The sequence below is a fragment of the Bacillus rossius genome, chromosome 2 (assembly GCF_032445375.1).
Source record: "Bacillus rossius redtenbacheri isolate Brsri chromosome 2, Brsri_v3, whole genome shotgun sequence".
Taxonomy (NCBI): domain Eukaryota; kingdom Metazoa; phylum Arthropoda; class Insecta; order Phasmatodea; family Bacillidae; genus Bacillus; species Bacillus rossius.
Genome location: NC_086331.1, coordinates 94,985,751 through 95,009,952, shown reverse-complemented (window position 1 = coordinate 95,009,952; position 24,202 = coordinate 94,985,751). Strand labels below are relative to the sequence as shown.

Sequence of the window (24,202 nt, the reverse complement as noted above, 5' to 3'; positions counted from 1 at the left end):
TGTGTTAATAAGGGTTCTGTATGGAAAGTTTCCATTCGTATGCTGATAGGCCCCAGTCTAAACATAGAGAGACTATATTTAATTAAACGCTGGTAGAATAAGTGGGCTCTTAAAGCATCCCACTCACCATAGCATGCAGTGCAAACCCTCCTGCTTCAATGGTGTGAAATTGTGTGTTTAGTTTTCATAATGCTATTTATCACACACACAATGATGTAAATTTTTTTTTGACTGTATAAACTACCTGCAGGATTATGACCAGTTTATGTGAAGCTGGAATCACATCTTATGGCCAAGCTAGAAGTTCCTTGCATATTGTGATTAAAATACTGTCATGCAATGGCGATTCAGTAAAGCAGCTTGCTGCACAATGTAGCTGTAAACTAGCTATGGTAAGAAAGAAAAAGGTTTTAGATAATTATATGACAAATAGAATTACCAGATGAGTGAATCCAAGAGTTGAGTTCCCTGGTGTTTGCAAATGCAAATGATCTCTGCTGCTTGTGGGTGAAGACTGGGGAGAGGCTATTGGCGATTGGCAACAGAGGTGCATGCTAGTGCTTGGGTTCGTTGCCAGTCATGTGATCAACACCACCTGTAAGACATAAAACAAGTACATTAAGTTCTTACTGCTAAAAATATGAAATAAATTATCTCCTCGCTGTTACAAAACATACAACATTTAATGCAAAGGGATGCTGAAACATTGGTCATGCCCGGGAATTCGGATTTGCAAGCTCTAAGTGGATTCAACAGTCTCTGCTGAATTAAATTTACGAAAGCTTAATGATAAAGGAATATGGTTAGCATAATACGTGATAAAACCTTTCAAAACAATAATAGGAAATAAATATGTTTACAAGTTATGGCATGGCTGTTCATGCTGAGTGGCCACCCATGAAGATGTGCGCTGTCTGAACAACTGCCTGCACACACACGCACACACGCGCTAGTGGAAAAAGTACCTTCAGCATTTAAATTTGTAGTTCTTTTAGCATACTCAACATCTTTATTTCTATAAATTGATTCATGAATTGAAAATACGTAATTGGGACGAATCAGAAATATAAAACACCTCAGTTTATGTAAAGTTACCTATTTTCTTTTATTAATTTAAATATTTGCATTTCATTTTAGCCTGAATATAAATTATCAGTTAGCTTTATTTCTTAGTTCTTCCACATCTTTTAAAGAAACACATTATTTATGCATTAAACAAACTAATCAATAGAGACATTTGTGTCATGAATTATAAATCTAGCTTATGATAAATTTTTACTTTCAGGAAAGCTGTTGAACAAGCGGCGAGGGACAGTGAAGAATTGAAAGAAATATGTGTGTATGTAGCTCAAGATTGTGCAGGTAAGAAAAAAGTTATTTTTGTATTCATATTTCATATAAATATTACTATAGTATTTTTTAGACATCAAGCATTTTTAAAGGTTCTTTCAGTAATATACTGATTGAGCCAATGTATATGGACATAGTTAATGTGAAATTGAATTGAAACATAATAATATGCTTAAAATGTATCATTTGCTTTAATGCTTAAAATGTTAAAAAAATTTTGATTTATGCTTATTTATGAAATAATTCTACTCTACACATTGAATAAAAACTTGGGACAGTTATCCTGTAATGTCAAAAACAGGGTAGGTATTTTTTTTTTAAATTTGTCACATGCCAATAAATAGTTAAGCAAGTTAACTTTAATAAAGATAGGCACAACACAAATACAGATACACTATAGACAAAACTTAAGACTGACAGCTCAAAAAAAAAGACTATGGTGGGCACTGTAATGTAAGGCAGGCACTATCCACATGATAGGAACTTCCCACAAGGCAGGCACTCCACAAGGGATGCACCACCTGCATGCAGGTATCACCCAAAAGATAGGCATAACCAACTACCAGTATAAAAAAACACAAGATGCCACAACTAAGACAACCACAAAATAACATACAGACACTAGAAAACAAAACATACTCATGTAATGTATAATATTGCACTAATGACATTAAAGAACGATACCAATATAATGTTAACACAATAAGTATTAGGGAATAAGATATGAGGTATAAATATATAAAATTTACCTAACTACGGGGATGTTTTTTAAATAAGGTCCATTTGTGAATAAAAGTCAGAATGATGTGCGATCAGTGCAGTACACTTGTGCATCTGCTTCCAGCATGCTTTGTGTATGTTTATACGCCATTTTCAGCTGTATCGTCTGTGTGTGCGCTGAGCTGTAGAAATTTATAATGTTTAAGAAAATTGAGTTGCCCACCAACTGTGAGATAATAATCTGTAATTCAGTTTTTTAATCCAAGAAAATTGGCAGCAGCAGAATTTCATCATCAGATTTGTGAAGTTTATGGTGATAATGCTATGAGTGACAGTAAAGTTCGAAAGTGGGTGAGAATGTTCAAGGTCGGGCGGGTTAATGTGCATAATGAGCCACGTCATGGCCGACCTCTGATTTCTGAAGATTTTGTTTGTGATATGGGCAGCAAAATTTGAGAGGACTGACGATTAATGATTTCAACATCATCAAGTGAATTTCCACAGTTTCGAGGCCCGTTTTGTACACCATTGTTTTGGAGGAACTGAATTATCAAAAATTGTGTGTACTGTGGATTCCAAGACTGCTTTCTGATGATCAAGAAAAAATAAATATTGGGCAGTGCTTTATAGTTTTTGACTCGATACCATCAGGAAGGAGATGAATCGTTGGACCACATCATTAAAGGAAATGAGACTTGGGTGCCTCACATGACTTCCGAGTCCAAGCAACGATCAATGGAATGGTGACTCACATTGTCGCCAACCGAAGTGAAAGCCAAATTGACAATTTCAGCAAAAAGATCATGGCAACTGTCTTTTGGGATAGGAAATGTATTTTGTTAGTTGATTTTGTACCGAGAGGCACAACAATCAATTCAGATGCATATTGTGTGTCCTTGAGAAAACTCTGGTGTGCCATATAAAACAAGCGGGATGGCCTACTGTCTTCCGGTGTGATGTGATTTTCACTTGTTTTGGTACTTCAAGGAGTTTCTGGGTGGTCAACAGTTCAATGATGATGAAGTGAAAACAGCTGTCATGGATTGGTTTTCTTAACAGGCAGCAAGCAGATTTCTTTGACGTTGGAAATCAAAAACTTATGGAGCGGTATGAGATATGTTTGAACAAGAATGGAAAAAAAAATCAATGTTATGTATAGTACATTTTTTCTTATTAAAAAATGTACCTTATTAAAAAAAAATCTTTTGGTTAAATATAAGAGAATATGCCGTTTTTGTAGATTTGGCTAATCTATTAAAAATGATAAATAATTTTCACAAAATATAATTTTTATTGTTTATTATACATAATGGAGACTGTATAGACTTACACTTCAATATTCTTAAACCATTATTGTCGAGAAGGTATTTACAGTTTAGTTGGGAATTGTAACAGCTGCTAATAAAAAACCAAATCTAAGTCAATTCTGCATTCAGACAACAAAATTACATTAGGAAAAGGAAATTTTTTATTACTTTTAATTTTGAGTAATTTGTTTTGATTATTTTAAATTTTGTCATTGTCAGATTTATTATTGTAACTCCAAATCACAGAACCATATTCTAATTTTGATCTTACTAAGGCTATAGAAAGTGTAAGATTGGAATCAGTATTAGTGGCATAAAAGGTAATGTTTTTAATCAAAGCTAAGTTTCTATGGGAACTAGAAACTAAAGAGTTGACATTTTGATGGTAGAATAACTTTAAATTTTTAAATATAATGATGTTAGAATTTTCTTTGTTAATTTCAGCAAGATTTTTTTAATACCATTTATTAATGTCAGAAATGCCTTCTTGGAATAGGATACAATTGTGTTTGAAAGTAATCTTTCTAATGATTTTCCAGTTATTAAATAAAAGACCAACAGAGTGATGTAGAACCGCCTTGCTGTCACCTTTAGCCTTGGCTACTTGGCCTACTAAAGGCGACAACTCTTGCCCCCGTCCTCAGGCCACTTTCAAAATGCACACCATACAGGAACTTTCCATCAAAATCCCTAACTTCATGTAAAATGCAACCCATGCTAAAAGGGACAGGTAAATGCATAACATTAAAACAAACAGCACTGTAAAACCCAAGCAAGATAGTGTCCTGAAGTAGCAGCATGAATTAATTAAAATACCAAAATAAAAATAAAATATATCTCTTAACATCCATTTATTTATGCATTTCAAAAAAGCACATTAATTGCAAAATGGCAAATTATAATCATACTGACTTTCGCGTGGCCATGAATTTAAACTAAAAATAAATACAAATAATACATTAAAAACTATATACAGATCATTTATCCCAAAAAGCTGCATGCATGATTTTACGCACGATATAATATCGCATGTATTTCTCATTTCTGTTCGTTACCAAATAGTAGTTCAAAATACACTCGCTTAAAAATATTTAAAAAACTTTCACATAACATATATTCGTGCTTGCTTTATACCTGTCGCGGGTTTCACTAGAGGAATAGGAAACCCTTAAGGCAGGAAAGAACGGATGCGAGTGTGTCAGAATTAGGTGCTCAGAGGATTTCGTAAAAACATTTTATTAACAGCAAGGTTCTAACAAACAAATAGCTCATCGCCTTCTCGAACTGACATTGATCTTTCGAAGCGGCACCCCTTAGTGGTGGGCTTGAATACTCATCGTGGACGGCTATAACACAAAACACACAAAAATTAACAATCTGATAAATTATTAAAGCAACACCCTTAATCAAGTCGCCTGCCTCGGCTCAAACTACAACACATACATTGTCAAGCACAAATATGCTTTAGATTTACTGGGTGAGCTTTACATAAAGATTACGAACAATTGAACAAATAGAACAAAGACAATATTGCTGATCATGTACATAACTTATGTAATATCCATAGAAGTTGGTTTAAAGCTTTAATTATGTCCATAAAATGTTTTGCCGTTACCCAAGTCACACGTATTCCCTGTTGTTGTTATTATCCCTGTCATGACCTGTGTTCACACAGCAACTTATCTTGTGACTGTGGTACGTTTGCCGGTGTTTGTTACGTAGGGAGTTCTCTGTCGACGTCAGTGTTCGCATTTACGTGTTGTGTTCTGTTAATGTTTCTGTAGCCCCCGCTCGCTCGCCCTCCAGGAAGTTGCCTTTGCACTCGCCTATTACGACTTCTAACTTGAGACTTGAATGCAGAGTTTTATGCTTCTAAAGCGACACTATCTTCCTTTTCTTGTCTCTATCAATGTTTATGCCATGTAGAGGTCTAACCAAGATGAAGTTCGTCCGGGTCACTAGGCGGCGGCGATTCCACGATGTTGACAGCGTAGGGCGGCGAGCGGTGTCCGAGCAGCGCGGCGGCCTGCCTCGGAGAAGTCCCAGTTGTTCTGCTCTGTTGACTCGAAGCATGCCCTTTTATACTCGCTGGTCTCCTTCCCAGGCTAGAACAGAATAGTCTCGTACATTTGGGGGAACGAGGCCGACTTCCTTTTCCGGTGGATCGGCGCGCAACCGATGACACCCGACCGTTTCCGAAGAAGCCCGACCACCAGCCGCAGCGTTCAAAGCCCCCGCGCTCTTGTATTGCGCGGGTGGCATCCACAGACTGTTAGGTGCACTGTCGATTCTCTGTGTGTACGTAGGTACACACGTTACATACTAAAAGATGCTGACACGTTTATCGTTAAAAATTATCATTAAATCTGATATACAATCTTAAATACTGCAATATAAAAAAACATTACAATAAAATATTAACATTAAATTGGCCTTTAAGAAAAGTTCATTGTCCGGGCAGTCTTCGCCGCATACTAAAGTTGAAAGTCAAACGCGACTTCAGCAACTGTACACTGGGTCTCTAACCGGTGTAAATATACATTGCTAGGTTTTGTTATATATTCTCTGCACTAACTTTGCATGAAATAAAAGTTATACTCTGCAAAAATATTTTAAATATTAATCGATACAAAATCCTTTGTGACTAACATAGTCATTTCACACATCTTCGCACCATGCAAGAATCTGTCACCCAAATGTAGTTGTAAGTGGCCACATACTTGTTTCCTGCAGGGCATCCAAACCTGATTGTGACTAGCTGTCATACAGGGTGGCAATAAAGTCTTTGTACAATTTCAAAAAATCATAGCACAAAAAGCATTGCAGTTAGATATGTGCTGCTTACGGCAAAATAAAGACCAATATCACATTACACTTAAAAAAATGTTTATTCCCTAGTCACTCGGTTTTTACACGCCACATACCTTGCTGGGCCGCACCTCTGGCGCAACTCTCGCCGCAGCACCCCTCGTGGACCTCTGTCGCTGGACTCCGTCGCCACACTCCGCCGCCGCTGCCATCGCAATTCCCTTCGCCGAGGATCCGCTTGACGCTTCGCTCGGAACTTCACTTGGGACTCTCGCCGCACCCGCGGCACCCTCGCCGAGGAACTCCTAGCCCAGGAACTCCGCCGCACCCGCGGCACTATCGCACGGACAATTGCTCAGACTCCGCTGTGCCTGCGGCACTATTGCCGAGACACTCCCGCCCCGGAAAAACTCTCTCACCGAGGAACTCCGCCGCACCGCGACACTATCGCGCAGACTCTCGCCCCGGAACTCCGCCGCACCGCGACACTATCACGCAGACTCTCGCCCCGGAACTCCGCCGCACCCGCGGCACTATCGCCTCGTAACTCGACGCACCCGCGGCACCGTCGCCGCGAGAAAAACTCCCGGAGGCCGGCGTCCTGGGCTTATATAGGCCCAGGTGCCACTTCTAGAAGTCACGAGCGCAGCTGGGTCCAGTTGCGTCATCCGGCGCCAACCCGATGCCAGAATTATCAAGACAGGCGTCGGCAGCTCGCGTGGCGGCCCGCGGGACTCCCCACAGCTGCCAGGTGTCAGGTTGACTGCGCCAAGACAGAGCGCCACGCGGGGAGTGGAGGTGTGGGGGAAGCGACAACCCTTGTAATCCACCAGGCGCGCGATGCATGTCTCATGTTGCGGCGGCCACGTGACATCAGTGGCTGTGCGGGACCCGAAAGTTCTGGCCATATATTCAGTCTTATGTAGTGTATACATTATATTTAGGCTTAAATACATTAAAAATAATCACCTAACATCGTACACTGAAATTATAACACCATAAGTCAGAAATATTAATTTTCATACAAATTATGGCCTTCGGCCTATGATAAACTGCCAGTACCTCCCATTTCTTCTGAACCTAAATAAAAAATAATTAATGAATGTAATAAAAAATTACTAAATAATTAACAGAAAAATAAGTTAAAAAAGGAAAATTTAAACAGAAAATTAAATATAATTCAAACTAGCTCTTAAATGGTGGAGAAATAACACAAATGTTACATTGCAGAACTCCAGAATTAGTGTATTGAAGAGAAGAGTTAGTTTTGTTTATGGATACAAAGAAATATATATTTCTTAGATAATTGGTGAACCAATTTATGTATTTATCACATAGGCCTACATTTCAGCTTTTCCAATAATATAGAGTGGTTTATAGTGTCGAAAGCTGTAGCTAAATCGAAATACCACACATCGACCTGTTTCCTGTTTTTTTACCTCATTATAAATTGGATTAAGACAGGTGAGTAAAATTCGTTGTTGTGGTCATACCAATTCTGAATCCATGTTGACTATCAGATAACCTATTTTGTAGGAGAAAATTTATTTGTTTAAATATTTTTTTCAAGTATTTTTGCAAAATTTTTCAGTAACACTATAGGTCTCAAGTTTTTGAAGTTTGATTTGCTGTCATTTTTATTGATAGGAATGAATTTAGCTATTTTCCATTTTGTTGGGAAAAATTAGGATTTAATACTATTGTTAAATATACTTTGCAACAGGGGCACCAGTAATTGAGAGCAGCCTTCAAAATAAAATTTGGTATGCCATCTGGTATAGTTGACAGACTAGATTTTAGGGATTTAATGCCCCGAAGTACCAAGCTATCCGACAGTCATTCTGCTGCGATGTCTTCCTGCGAGTGGAGCAGACCCACTGGATGTGTTTTGGTTCATTACAGACGAAGCACCATGGGCGTCGTCCTGCTCTTCTGATCTGGTTGTGTGTCGGGCAGTCCCACTGGATGTGTCCTGGTTCATTACAGACAAAGCACTGCGGATGTCCTCCTGCTCTTCTGATCTGGTTGCGTGTCAGGCATTCCCACTGGATGTGTCCTGGTTCATTACAGACAAAGCACTGCGGATGTCCTCCAGCTCTTCTGATCTTGTTACTTGAAGTGTTATTCAGCAGCTTCTTCAATGCCCTGAGAATGTTAACTTCGTTAGTGGTGTCTTGCATTTGCTCCATTGTAAGTCTCCCGTCCAACTCTCCTTGTCCTGATGATTGTGTTTTTTGAAGCACTGCATGCTACCTCAATAATTTTCAGGGCATGGACCAAGGCCTCGCAGCTCTTCTTGTGCCGGGCCAAACAAAGAGTTTGCTGAACCTCCGCATCTCTGAGTCCATCCATAAACACACTGGTGGCTAGCTGCTGGCGGAACTCTGTTGGTGCTACTGGGTAGGTGAGGTGCACGAGTTGCTCAATGTCAGCTTCGAATTCCTTGGAGTGTTTCAGAAAATCTCTGTTGACATGTTTTTAGGGCTGTTCTATACACCTCGGCCATGTTTCGGTCGCCATACCACAGCTCAAGGGCTTCTACTAATACTCAGTCTTTCTGGTCTGGGACTGGTATGGTCTGCAGCAGCTCTAGTGGACATCCTGTCAGGGCCAAGACAAGTGCCATATCCTTTTCTTCCTCACCCCAACCATTTACTTCTGTAGCTGCCTTGAACTGTCTTCTATACACTGTCCACAAAGACTGACCATCAAAGGTGGTTGGCTTGAATTTTGTGTGGCCGCTGGAAGTTCCCTCCATCTTAACATCCTTGAAGTTATTCTTCCGGTTTGCAGCAGCTGTAGCTTCCTTAATCATTCAACGACACTCCTCAGTCACAGCCAGTTGCCTGTTCAAATTGAATTAACTGTTGTTGCTATCGGGCAAGTTGCTGTTCTTGTTGTGCAAGGTGCCGCTCCGAACTCTGCACTTTGCCTTCCAACTAGATGCTGGTTTCATTGATCTTCATTTCTTCTTGGTTCTTCTTGATGTCCTCTATCTCAGTTTTCATAGCATTCTTCACCTCGTCTGGCAGTTCTTAATTTCATTCTTCATTTCTTCTTGGCTGTTATCAGTTTTATTCTTTATCTCTTCTTGGCCGTTCTTCAGTTCATTCTTCATTTACTCTTGGTTATTCTCGATTTTATTATTCATTTCCTCCTGACCCTTCTTCATTTCCTCTAATTTATTATTCATTTCGACCAAGAAAGCATTTATGTTTTTAAGTTCGTCTGCCGCCATCTTTCGTGTCCATATTCGCTACCAGTCTATCACTACTGTCTTATGACAAAACTCAATACTAACTACAGTTCCTAAACTTACTCAATTCTCAAATAACTAAATTTGTAAAGATTTTTTATCTATTGAAAAAATTGTACACTAAATCTATTAATTAGGGCTATCCCACTTCTGACACCAAAATGTTACAAGTATAATGTGAGGGAACTGGTTCTTAAGGGATAGCCCAATTAAGTTTTATTACAGTTTTATTAATTATTAATATTTACATTACTAATAAATATTTGTACTTAAAAATATCTGATCACCAATCACTTGCACTTAAAAATGTTTATTCTCTAGTCACTCGGTGTCTGTCAAGTTTCACAGTTCGCACTCCTCACTGGAGCTAGGCTCGACAGTGATTCGTCCCATACCTTACGCCTGTCCTCACACACACAGCCTCGCGCCACTCAGTGGTACTCTCACTGTCCTGTCAGTCCTTTTCTTGCTGCTCTCGAGGGGGTGTCTCACTCTCTTCGCCGTTTTCGCACTTCCCTTCACTTGCGGAATTCTTGCGTAGGCCGGCGCCATCACTTACATCCCCATGACGTCCTTTTCAAAGGGATGAGAGCGGCTGTGGCGTGTCACATCATCCCAGGTCGACCTGACGCCCAAAATGTCCAGAAAGACGGTGTTTATTCGCATCACTCCGTACGGCGGCTTCGGAAAACCCGGATAATTTCCAGGCCACTTAAAGTGTCGGTGACAATAGACCAAGGTGGGACGCTGAGCGGAGAGCGGAGGGGAATGGTTAGCCAGACCCTTGTAATCTGGCCGGGCACGCGTGGCATGCGTGAAGTCAGTGCCTGTGCGGAGCCGCTGGCCAAACTGTCTGGTAGGCCCTCTCAGGTACCTGTCACGTATCGCGGCCATGCCTCCTAGCACTCATGTAACAGTATTCTTGTCATCTTACAGGGTTTTGCGGATATGAGAAACTTATTTAAGGTCAAACGTCAAATTTATTTCCTGCTTGGACAGAGTTAGCACAATAATTGTTGTGTCTTGTTGCAATGAATTCCTCAGATCTATTCAACAAATATTACTAAGGAAAAATAAGTGCAATAATTATACTTGTAACTGAAACAGTTATCACCAGTTAATTATTAAAATTTAAAAATGTAGCAAGCTGGTGCAGGGGTGAGACACTGGACTCAGTTCAGGAGGAGCTGGGTTGGAATGTCGGTTTGGCCATTCTAATTTTGATTTTCCATGGTTTCCCAAAATCTCTTTAGGCAAATAATGGGATGGTTCCTTTCGAAATATCCTTGTCCTGTCTCTGATGATCTCCCTGTTCACAACATGTTAAACCTCAATTATAATAAAATTAAAAACAGTTATTTTTCATGCCAATACTGTACCCTGTTTTTTGTAGTTATGTACTATGTGTTGGTTATCTTCATTGGCAGAGAAAAAAAATTTTTTTTTAATGACTCCTGGTTTATTCTCACATAAGAGTGGATCAACTATAATGAGGGTGTGAGTTCACTGTCAGCAACTATGTTATTTCAGGATTGTTTTTTTGTTATAAAAAATGTATCGAAACTGTTTGGAAATGAACTACAATGGTTTTAGGCATAGCCTATAATGCTTGCACACATATACCGATACCTTACTTGGCACAAAATGTTTTGAGAGATTCCTGTGTAGGAATAATTGTTTTGATTTATTTCCTTACTTACAGTTTACATTCAAGATGTGCTTGACCAGTGCATGGGTTCAGTAAAAAGTGCCAATGATGGGAAATCATTGTGGAAGGCACTTATTTTGCTTGTTCCATTGAGACTGGGTATGGAAAAGCTGAACTATATGTATGGACCGTGTTTAACTTCCCTGCTGCAGTTGGAAACGTGCATTGGTATTATAGGTGGAAGGCCAAAGCATGCACTTTATTTTATTGGTTTTCAAGGTAACTATAAAAAGCTTTATCTTCTGGATTCATCATGTAAACATTCATTAGCTTTCTTTCTCTTAAGCTTGTAAAATTTAATTTTTGATGACAGTATTCTACTGTGACATGCTAAAATATTGTTTTAGGTAAGTAAGCTTGCATATTTCATAACATTCATTATTAATTACTTAGAATCTGACTAATCTGTCAACACTCCTATGTAAATCCTAATCCCTGAAATTGGTATCTAAGATGATATAAAAGCAGTGGAGCAACTTTGGGTTTGAATTATAATCTCATCATATAATTTGGTATAAATAACAAACCTCTTATATACCAAACATTCCCATGTTTATTTATACTCATAAGCCCTGTTCCTGATACACCTGATAATGTGTAAGTAGGAAGACAGATCATTAGAAATCTATTCTAAATTTTATAAATAGTGGTTAGTTGATAATGAAAATGGAATGTTTTGAACCATGTATAATTAAGTATTTTGTCCTAAAGCTAGTAAGACACATGTTTGGCTATCAAGTGGATTTAGGAAAAGTTTGGTAGATTATGAAATAAAGTTTGCAGAAGACATTATTTTGCATGTTCATCAGCTGCAATAGGACAGTTTCTACAAGTGAATGTGAATTTATGCTTTTCCAGCTCTGAAAAAGTTTGGAACATTTTTAAGGAACGGAGCAAACATTTCCAGTTATAATTTGATGGTGCAAAGCCGTCAGTGTTTGGCCATGAGAAAGCAGCTGAATAGTCTTAAAACAAGAAGCAATGTCTGAAACATAAATGTTTATAATTAAGATAACTTTGGTTCTTCCAAAATCATTGTATAGGTCATAGACTGATTTTGCCTATTTGCTAGTGCATTAGCTGTTTTAACTATTTGTGAGTTTATGCTGTTTTGTACTTAAGTTCTCATTTTTCAAAAAAAGACGACTACTACATTTATAATGGTTGTAGAAGTATCTGTTATTTGCATTGCCAGCAGGCATAGATCTGTTAATGTCTGTTTTACACAAAAAAAAATAGTATTTCTCTTTAAAGCATTATGTATATAAAAAAAAATCCCAAAATCAAGTATTTCACTGACAAAATAATAAAAAAATTTCACGCTACTCTGTCAGGTTGTCTACATTATGGAAAGTCAGGGGAATTCACTTGAAATCCTGGAAAAGTCATGTAATTTTACTAGTGGTTAGTAATTTGACAGGAAAATGTTGGGCTCCAGTCTGCCATTACCCAGAATGTGAAAGCATTTTTTTAAATGGTGTTTCAGTGCATAGCCATACACACTGCAACAGGGTGTCTACCAACCGTAAGAAACAGGAAAATGGGGGATAATGCCGTGGATTTCTAGATAATTCCAGGAATTTTTTGTTGTGTTGGTAATACTTTCCTCTTTAAAACGCTGAGACATAGTCTCTTAATTTCGTTTGCCATTCCATGTCACCAGGCCAATAGTTAATGTCTTTGTAAGCGAATGCATGTTGGAATCAAACTAACATGATAGCTGGACGTGTGCAGGCGATTGTTTTCTTGACAGCTCGGGCAGTTATCTTTCACCCATGGGTTGACAAAAAAAGTTGCATTACAGAGCACAAGAAATTTTTGCATTTTACCCAAGTGCGACACACACTGCACTCTTAGCTGCTGGCCATCTTCCCTGCTTTCCATTCCACAACAAAGTGAAGTCACAGCGCCTCTCTGGAGTGGTATATAGTTACAGCCTATGTCTAATAAACTAACATTGTAATGAAAATTGATTTCATTTTCTTATTATGAAATTGGTGTCAAAAGGACTGTGGGCTCGTTAAAAGATAACAGTTGCACCGTGTTTGTGCTTGTTTTGGTGACAGTTGGTGGTCCAATCTTGGATATCTCTTGTTTTCGGAATACGTCTGCTATTAAAATAAATTTATATTTCAATTTGAAAATTTATCGATTTTGTGCCAGAGATGACTGAACATGGATTTGGTGTGAAAACTGGCATATTTTGACGTATAGTTATCAGGGGTGGTACACTAGGTCAATTTTTTTTACGACCCCCTTCCGCCCTCTATTACAACCTTAATTCTGGAAACAGCGAGGGGTCTTTACAACTGGGTTCTACGTATTGCATATTAGTTTCCGGTGTAACTTTCAGATTAATTTAAATTATTAAAGTGAACATAAATTGTGTGACAATTGTTTGCGTGGAGTTTGTTTGAGTTAAGCACATCGGATTACTAGTAAAAGACAATAAGTTTTTCCAGTTTTTCCTTTTACGATATTGTAATGATACAAATATAATCATTATCAAGGCTACCAATGTTGCTTGTGGCTTGTGCATGATTGACATAACAAATCTTATATTTTCAAACCTTCGCAACATATATCCTAACTCAAGTTAATGACGATTGATTTTAAATGAAAGGCTTTTTTTTTGGATTACACCCTATGCACATTTACATTTGCAATGTTTTCATAGACCCAGATAATCATGTATAAGTACATATTTGCATGCACGGGAAAATGTTCAGATTTGCTATGTTTATTTATGCCTTTATAATATTTTCCACATGGAATGAGTTGTATATGTGGCTTCAGGAAAGAAAAATCACAATAAAAATTTGTGTTTTGCATTGAAATGAACGTGACATAGGGTAATATTTACACCAGGTGTTTATCAACTGTGACATTCGTTGTTTAGCGCAACGTATAACTTCTAATAGGAGAAAACTTTTTTCTCATGGTCATAGTACAGAGCTTCTTGACCACTGCAAGTGGAAACAAAAAACCATTCCGTAGCTTGTGCAAAAATATTGCCTTTGCACAATTTAGTATGTGCAGCGTATTGTAATAGCTGCTTACTGCTATTACATGTAGCATACACAATAGTGGCAATTGTACTTAGTGTGCAGCACCAGTAAGCAGCTGTCTGTGGTTACTTGAAGATTCTAGACTATCAGAAATCAGAACTCTGAAATATTATTGAGTAACATATATACGTATATATTTATATATAATATACATACACACACACATATATTTCTTTGTAAACATTATATTTGCTAAAAAAACTTTGATTATTTGTTTTGTTTGGTGACTGGATAACACTCAACTTTGCATATGCTGTTTGGGGGTGTAAGGCCCTTGATAGATGAGCATGTAAACGCGGCGGACGAAACACAGTGACTTCCACACTGGAACCACCTCATATGGATGAAGATGGCTTCACCCGAATGTGTGATAGCGTTGTTGGCAGGTAGATTGGCTGGAACACGTGTGTCCAGACCTGTAGCTCCAATAGATGAGCGGTTTGCTCATCAGCATACAAGTTATTTGCAATCAAAATATGCTCTAGGCATGAGCATCATTAGGACTTATTTTGGAGGGTGAGGGGACATAGAATCCAAAAAAATAAACTTGGAGTTTTATAGAGTGGGTAAATATATTGCTAATTTACTTAATCTTTAAAACAATCTGAAATATAAATTGTAAAAACTGGAATAACACAAATTAAGGAATAAATTTTCACATAAATCATATGTAAACCACGAATAACCATGTTATTTCTTCCTAATGAAGACTTTGTGACTTTACAATACAAACGATCATTGGACATGTAACTTTCATAAAAATTACTATTGGATTGACTAACTATGCAGTTGGTTACTTGTTTTGGTGGTTATTTTCAAGGCACAACGTATAATTGTGAAAGTATGGTGACCAAAGTTTTAATAAAATGAACTGGGTGAGATGCACCCACGAATGATGAAGGCTTTTCAATTCTGCAGTTTTCCAAATGAAGTACAGATAAAAAAAAATCTGGATGGCATCCATCTTGTGACTGGCTCATGTAGTCTACAAGGTGTGCTGCACAATGCAATACACCGCAGTATCTTGTCGGTCAGTGTGTTTTGATGTCTCAACGCATCGCACGTCACATTATTTATGCTTTGTATATTACAGGCCTAGCTTTCATTTGACAAATAATCAGGAAAACTAAAAAACGTTATCCGGGAAAATGGGGAAGAAGCCAGGAATTTTAAAACTGTAGTTTGGTAGACAATATGTATGAAATGATGTGTGCAAGGTTGTGTTTAAATTTTTTTTTTTCATTCTAGGCCAGATATGGTGATGGTGGAGGCTGTATTTTCTTTATTTCTTTCTCAGGAAACTGCAAAATTTAAATTAAAAAAAATTATCATGTAAATTTCAAATGTTAATGGGGGAAAGACGGAGAAAATTTATTACAGATCTGTATGGTCATCCTGTTTGTACATTTGAACATTTCCTGTACCACACATACCTTGGAAAGTGTACCACAGCCTTCATTGTTGCTTATTTACTCTCTGTTGAATAAAGGATTCTAGATTTGGAAGGCAATTTGTAAGCAGGCAAGTTGAATGAACCATACAATCACTAACTCATATTGTATGTCCTACACAGAATTTGTACACACACTGGTAGGTTCCTATTATTAATTGCACTAAAATATATATTTACAGCTTGCAGGAAAGATTAAGTTACAGTTTTAAAAAACTAAATATTTTTTATAGATGATAAGCTGATACATCTAGATCCCCATTACTGTCAAGAAGTAGTAGATGTGTGGCAGCCAAAATTTCCACTTACCAGCTTTCACTGCAGATCTCCAAGAAAGATGAACATAACCAGAATGGATCCATCATGTTGTGTTGGATTTTATTGTCGGACCCAAGGCGACTTCAGAAATTTTGTTCAGTCTGCACAACCAGTGAGTTTCCTATAAATAATTACATTTTTGTAGAATAATTTTGTTTTAAATGTTAGCTAAAAATCAGTAATTTGATTTATGTTATAATGATAGTATTATGCGACCTGATGGTACCTACTTGAAAAATCCTTCTCTTTTAATCTGCATTAACTTTGCATCTTGTGCATGATTTTCACCTTTTTAGTATTGGCATGAATGTGTATGAAAAGCTTGTAATCCTAAGTGTCGATTTGTTGCACTCACTTTGTGATGAGCAGATTTATTACTACTAGCATTTACTATAATTCATCAAGTTTTTGCTGAATTTTTATAGATTCAAAATAGAGAATAAATTGGAGCATCCTGAAGAAAATGCCATACTTTGGTACTAACAGTATTTGCCTGTTTCAAGACAAAATATTTGTTGATTTTGGGCTTTGATACTCATATTTTTTTCATTGATGGATACAAAATTAATTTTTTTTATTATACACGAAAAAATGAATTGCTTTTATTATTTGACGGTTGTCAGTTGTAGTTAAAATTGTTTATATGTCAGAGCGAAGATTTAATTGTACACTTTATTGATATTGTAATGACCCAGTCTGCTGCCCTCCTCACTTTGTAAACAGCTAAATTAACTATTTACTATGTTGTCTGATCATGTGCAGTACTACGGTTAGGTTGTTCAGTATCATTTAAATAGCAGCTTTTTACTCCTTTAAAAAAGTATTATTGTGTTTGTAAAGTGTTTTATTATCAAAATTCACACGTTTTTATGCTTTTCTGAGGTTTTAACACCTTTATGGTGAATAGGCCACTTGAAGTTATATTTACCAGTTTGTGTAGTTACATTCAAGTACATTTACATATTTTTTTTAATCATTGCTTGTTTGTTGGAATGGTAATGTAAGAATGAGAGACAGAAGGAGAGAGACAGAGAGTTTGAAGTATGGTAGAAAAGGTTCTTGGTAGAGTGTATAGGCTTCGGCCTGAGACACACTTAGGTCCTCCCCTAACCTGGACCCTCCCCTACACACTTAAAATTAACTTAGGCTAGGAAAAATAAAAAAGGTTCTGGAGCTCATCTGGTTGCTGTTGCCATGTGCCATGATTGGCTGATATTTTTTCAGGTATTTTTGGGATTGGTTAAAATTGATATCACCAGACTGTGTGATTTTTTTCCTGTAATTTTTGCCGGAAAAGCCTCATTGCAAAGGTTAGAAAATTTGTATACTGCTATGTTTTTTTGAGGGCTGTGCTGTGATTGGTGGGAGAGTTAGTGCACCTGCCACTTCTCTCGGGTGGTATGCAATGGCATGTAGCCCCATCAGTCCTTGTTCATGTACTGTGCCAAAAGGAAGTGTGGGGGCAGCAGCTCACAAATAACAATAAATGTGAATCAACATGGATAATTTTACGCCTGGATGCCAGGGCTGTGCCACTATTAAGTATGAACCTTTGTTTGAGAATTTACCAACTTTTTAACTAGAATTAGTAGGCTCCAGATGTGGGTATAGGCTCGGGTGGTCTGCAGGGCCACCGAGATTTATTTCCCGCATATTATAATCTAGGCGACAGAGTCATTGGGGACAGTATTTCGTGAAGGCACAGAACTGTGACTAGCGATCAGCGAGGGTGAGCTAGTGGTTTCTTTCGGACCTACTTTGTAAAGGACGATGGGAGATGAATAAATTACCTAACTTAATTTCAACTCTTTTATTTGAGAATTACTATCAATAGTTTCAAGTAATTAAACAGACAACTTTACACCCCACTACCAGCAACTTTTGATTAATTTGTTTCCAGGTTTTTATGTATGTGCAATTCAGGCCATAGCTAGCCGGTGAGGTCTGGGTTGGCACAATATTAAAGATGCTGGGTCATATAACTTCATATAACATATGCTAAGCATTGTCTCCCAAACATTCAGTTTGGTGCTATGTTAGGACACATTTAAATATATTGTTTTTTGATATGATGTTAGTAAATAAATCACATATATTTGCTGTATTGAGTAAAATGATTCAATTATAAAAACTTTTACAAAAAGTCATACAGCATATTCAGTCGTTTAAAATTTAATGCAATTTGAAATAAATATGACTGTCTGCACCCTTCCTTAATGGGCTCGCCTAGTGAGGGGTGTATGTGTGTTAGTGAGGCGAGATGATAAGTGTTACACTCGCTGGTGTTTCTAGTGGGTTATCTCCTCTAGGGGCAATGTTCTGAAATGGTGCACAGCTTCTGGTTGTGCATAGGACAGTTATGAGATTTGAACAATAACCATTATATTACGTGGTGTAGAAGTGAAGATAAAGGTCCTTGAGTACTCTGTACCAAGCATTTCATGTTCTAATATTACTCTGTTTAAGCCCTTTTCACTCTCATAAAAATTCAGTGTAATTAAAAAAATATGGAAACAGAACCATTCATCCGCCCTCAGCACATTGTAACAAATCACAATCATGCTCCGCTACAGTGACGATTGTTCCTTGCACAAACATAAACACGTGAAGAATCTCTTGAAGGACTGTTGCAGGTAGTGGGGTGTAAAATTCTGTCGATTATGATATTATTCGTAACTTTCCAAGGTTGAACTTAAAAGAGTTTGGAATTCAACTTCTAAATTTATTCCTTTCCCGACGAAAATTTACATTGCTGAGCCTCCAAGACGGTGCTACCTCTTCGCCCAGCCCTGAAACAATGACTGACAAAACAAATCACATTACAAAGCTTACAGAAAAATTCATTCAGCTGGGGACTTCCATGAAATGCTGCTTTCCTATTGGCTAGAACACTAATTCTTACAACTATTATTCAGTGATTCCTCGTCCAGCAGGCCTTCCCCCAGTTTTGTCACACGTCTCTTTCGTTCTCTTACACAGGATGCGATAAATTATCGCCTATTATGTTGGTGACGCTGTGTCGCCACAGGTTTTTCTACCCACAGTACTGTCTTACGTTCTAGACATGCCACATACACACCATGAATCATATACAAAAAATTATCATTATAAAAAGAACATTTAAATGCAATAAAATACTGAAAATCACACATACATAATAATTAGCCAGCAAAGTGAAAGCCAGTAAAATTATAGTCAAGAGGCTTTTCTCAAGAACATAATTGAATTTCACCATTAATTACAAGATCATTACTGAGGACAGAATATAAATACCAAACAAGGTCACTTACGTAATCAGCTGATCCCTTCTGACTGACACAATATATATATTCCTTCAAAGAGCCTTGTAAAAACTGGGGAGGGCAGGGTCTTGCAACATTACATTTACCCCCCCCCCCCCCTCCAAAAACAAAAAATTTTCAGTTTAATGAACATAATATTTTATTGAAAAGTTAAAAAAACAAAAGTGTAAAGAAACCACACCATATTACTTCTTTTATAAATTGCTTATGTGTCAAAAGTATCCATACTGACTGAACCATTAAGATTCATGAGATTTGTAGAATACTAATTCAAAATTTATGCATAAACATCAAGAAGTCATCACTCATGATACTGTGAAAATAAGCAGGGACTGGAAGTAACGCGCTACTAGTAACGACGTTATTTGTAACAGTTACTTTTTATGGTAACGATCGTGGTAACGCAATATATTAAGTATTCAGTAACTGTAACTGTAACTGAATTACATTTTTCCGCCTTAAAGTAACGATAATTGTCGTTACTTCTTGCGTTACATTTTTTAAATGTATTTCTTATTGAACGAACAACGATTTGTTTTTTTCAATCCCAGAACGAAAATCCCGACAAGCATATTATTTGCGATGGTATTTCTTGTACTTGTAAAACTGCTGTTGGCTAGCCTGCGCTCGTATTTTGATTGTCATTTATTTAATATTTGCTACATGCGGGTTTACTGCTATTCTGTTTAATTAATTAACCTACCTGTGCACATGCGCGAAAGCAATGACAGAATCTAATGAAGCGAGAAGCCGAGAAAGCAGTCCAGAACTTTCGTTGCCGTGGCCTTCATATTCTAATTATTTCGAAGTTTGGTCGAGTGATCAAAATAACCTTATTGTGAAGTGCTTGTTGTGTGGTGCTGCGAACAATTAGATGATCCGAACGAACGAACATTTCATTATTTTGTAGTGTGAACTAATTACTCAATAAGACCTAATTAAAAAATTTTCAGTTTAAATAAACATATATCTTTACTAAACACAATATGTTTTATTAGCTTTTAATTATAACAATATTACATATTACATTTTTAGTTTTTCACAAAGTAACTGTTAAAGTAACTTACAGTTACTTTTCTCAGAACTGTAACTGGTTTATTTTCAGTAGTGTAACTTGTAGTTGTAACAGGGTTACATTTCCAATGGAGTATTTGTAACTGTAACTGAGTTACTTTTTAAAAGTAACTTTCCGGTCCCTGAAAATAAGTCATCATTACCACATCATTATTTCAGAAAAAATGGTTACATTAATCATTGGAAAAAAGTTACAAAATGTTATGCTAACATTCCATGAAAAAAAATGGTTTCCCATAGTACAACACTTGGTGTCAAGCAATAGTCAGCAATAAAATGTTTATCCATTTTTATACTTATTAAGCAAATTCACATCTGCAGTGTTACAATGTGAGAATTTAAATTCCTGTCTATCCAAAAAAATACATATACAAAAATCCCTAAGAGTTGACTTCTATAGTCAAAATATACTCAACAAAAAACAGCTGAGACCTCCTAGGTCACCACGACGACGAAGAAACACTGGGCACTCTTGCCCACAAAACGATGAAGCATAAAATTCTGCCTATTCTTGGCCCACAAGACAACGAAGAAAAAAAAAAGCCCACTCGTGACACATAAAACGACAACAATCTTGGCACACCTTGGCCAAAAAAAACAACAAAATACATCAAAATCAACCCACAACTCTCTTAGATAATAACACATACACATCTTGGCCAGTCCACGAATACCTCAACATTACTGAAAATAACATACAAAACTACCCAACAAGATATAAAAAACAAGAAAAACCTTCCTTACAACTTTTGCACAAATTTTTTAAAAATATTAATCATCCTTGATATTCAAAATTATTCTGTAGGTTTTTAAATTCATTAACTTATTCCATATTTCTTTAATTCGTTTAACATCTCGTAAAATCTCTCACAGAGATTAAAAAATTGGCTTCATAATATCAATAATGAAATTAAATCCAATCCTATAAAATTTCGGAATTATGCTCGTATTATGAGAAAGGGCTGTGAACAACAAATGTCTCTATATAAATGATTATGTTACTAAGAACCATTTTGCTGAATAGTTTTCTAGTGTTTATACAACTCCCAATTGAATCAATAATCCCCCAAATTCTAATTTCTCTATTTTTTAATACCTTTGGTTAACATCACTGAGAGTCTTTTTCTCTGGAGCATTAAAACCCTTAAATCAGTGTTGTCAACAGGGCCTGATGGTATTCCAGATTTTATTTTAAAGGGTTGTTCTCTACTTCTTGCACCTCTTCTTCAACATATTTTCAATAAAAGTATCAACTGGGGTGTATATTCTTTTAAATGGAAGCTTGCAAAAGTCATTATTCCTATTCACAAAAAAAAGAAGCAAGTTAAATGTTTCAAACTATATCTATCTGAATGGTTTTGCAAAAGTATTTGATTTAATAATTTTTAAATATCTTAAATTCAATCTAAAAAATAGACTTGGTTATTTTTAACACTTTTTAGAACCGGTAAATCTAATATGACCAGTTTAGTCTCCTTTCTTAACCATATCTTTTCCGAGGTAATTTCACCTGGTCAGGTTGATGCTGTTAATTTGATTTAGCCAAAGCATTTGATACTGTTAATCACAACATTCTTCTTTCTAAATGTGCTAGGCTTAAGTGATAAATTTATAATCTGGGTATCAAGTTATCTAAATAATAGAGATTTCTATGTTTCGATTCAAAACATAAATTCTTATTTTAATTAGGCCAGCTCTGGTGTTCTTCACTGTAGTACCCTCTCACCTATACTTTTCAATATGTACATTGATGATATTGTCTCGGAAACACTCGGACTCCCTCAAGATTTGCAAAATGTCACCCAAAATTAAAATAATAAACTATCATTACAAAAAGAATCGAAAAGGGGGGGGGGGGGGGGTAACAGTAGAGCTGGTACTGGGACATCTCCTTAGGACAGGGGGTGTGGGGTGTGTTGACTGGAAAAAAAATTTTACTCATCCCACATTGTTTCAGGTTTATTTCATGTAAACTATGGCTGACACAAAAATTGTAAAAAAAAAAAAAAGTCAAACTACCCTTTGCACAATAAATAAATAAATACTTCTTGGAAATAAATAAACAATAATTTATCCCTATTCTTAGTATGAGTATTAACTTTCAGAATGAAATGATTAATTTTTACAAACACCTCGATCGATCCTCAGGCTAAATTAACGAAAGGAATTTAACATTTCTGGATACCAAACTGCCTGCACTCCTGTAAAGAAACAAAAAGTTCAGCCATCCTAACACGATTTGAAATACGTGCACATGCTTTACGTTACTCGAGCAGAGGCTCGAGGTAAAACAATTAATTACGAGTTTGCCATTACTTGCAACACCTTCTTCAAACGGCAGCATGCCGCAGCCAGCCAAGGAGGCTCCGACAGTCCCCAAACACCTCAAGGAGAAGAACCACCCCGGGCCCACCCTGGGTGGCCCATTTATTAATTCTCACTCACATCGTCATCACGTCGAGAACAATATACGTGGACGCAAAATCCGGCCGCAGTGTCACAACAAACTGCTCCCAGCTGGCCAAAGGATGCTATCCCCTCTCCACTACCTTGCCAGACTTGCATTCCTTCCGCCAGATTGCAAAACCGTCACAGCACGACAGGCAAGCGCACCTGCACAGAAACAGCAACGCAGCGAAAACAAAACAGGCCGGCCAACGCTCCCGGAGATTCCAGGCCGCGATGTTGTAAAAAATGCCCGTAGCTGGTCAGGCATCAAGCAGCAATCACGCCACCGCCCCAGAAAAACTGAGAATGTTCGCAATCTACCGCGCCGCAAAGAAAAAAAGAACAACACCCGACTGTCGCAAGCAAGCATTAGACACTCAAGCAGGCTCATAAAGCACCGCTGCATAAATCCAAGATCAACAAACTTTTACGTAAAATTTTACAGCGTGACAATATAAATTCTGGTCTAAACTGCTTTACAGGTACTCTGTTTGCTGAAGATACAAAAATAAAAAAAAAATAGTCTTATCCTTTCTTGATTGTTATCTTTTTCAATGTGATATTACTGCTGTAGCTAACTGGTGTAACTCCAACCTAGTTAATCTTAACAAGGATAAAACTACTATCATAACTTTCTCTAGAAAATTTCACCCAATTGTTTTGAATATAAACTTAGAAACATTCCTATTTTGAAGTCCGAATTTGTCAAAGATTTAGGTATTTTACTGGATTCTAAGTTATATTTCCATCTCCATATTGAATCACTTTTGAATTATTCAAATAGAATATTTGGTCTCATTAAATATACAGTGTAAACTCTATATAACTACACTTAACGGACTGAGCATTTTTTGACGTTCTACAATAGAGAGTGGTCGTTAAATGGAGAGAAATAAAAGATATAATTTTACTATTCTATAATAATATGTATTTACTAATATAGTACACATTTTACACACAAACATTAATATTCATACAAATAACAATTATTTCATATAGTCTTATCTTCGTCTGATGTTTTTTGCTGCTCCAATACTTTAATTCTATATTCTTATGTATTTTACTGATATCTTGAGATACTGCCGGATCACCTTGATTATATAAAATATATTTTTCTAATAGTTTCGCTGAATCAAGTGCTTAATAAAACTTTTTCGTCAATACACAAAGATTTTCGTGTACTCTGCCATGTTTACAGTTCGAAAGTCTGTAAGCAACTGCGAAAATGATAACGTGTAACAACTTGACAAAAGTCTAGTGACCGAGGTAAACATGTGCAAGTTCATCATACAAAAACAAAAAACAAAATTTCTTTGAATCTCTGGTACGTCAGTCGAAGTAAACACGTGCTAGATAATACAACAAAACAGCAAACAAAAGAACGTACACAGCT

General features: G+C 36.9%; 1 protein-coding gene across 4 annotated transcripts in view; it reads left to right on the top strand.

Moving 5' to 3' along the window:
- Positions 1-24,202, top strand: part of LOC134529484 (cysteine protease ATG4D) — a 95,029-nt gene that overhangs the window by 35,219 nt on the left and 35,608 nt on the right. For all 4 annotated transcript variants that reach the window (XR_010074610.1, XR_010074611.1, XM_063363618.1 and 1 more), the window contains 3 exons: positions 1,286-1,362; positions 11,144-11,368; positions 15,901-16,097. Coding sequence is in view for 2 of the 4 variants with exons in the window: in XM_063363618.1 (XP_063219688.1) it covers positions 1,286-1,362; positions 11,144-11,368; positions 15,901-16,097 (499 nt within the window). In the remaining 2 variants the exon portion in view is untranslated. The remainder of the gene's footprint in view (positions 1-1,285; positions 1,363-11,143; positions 11,369-15,900; positions 16,098-24,202) is intronic.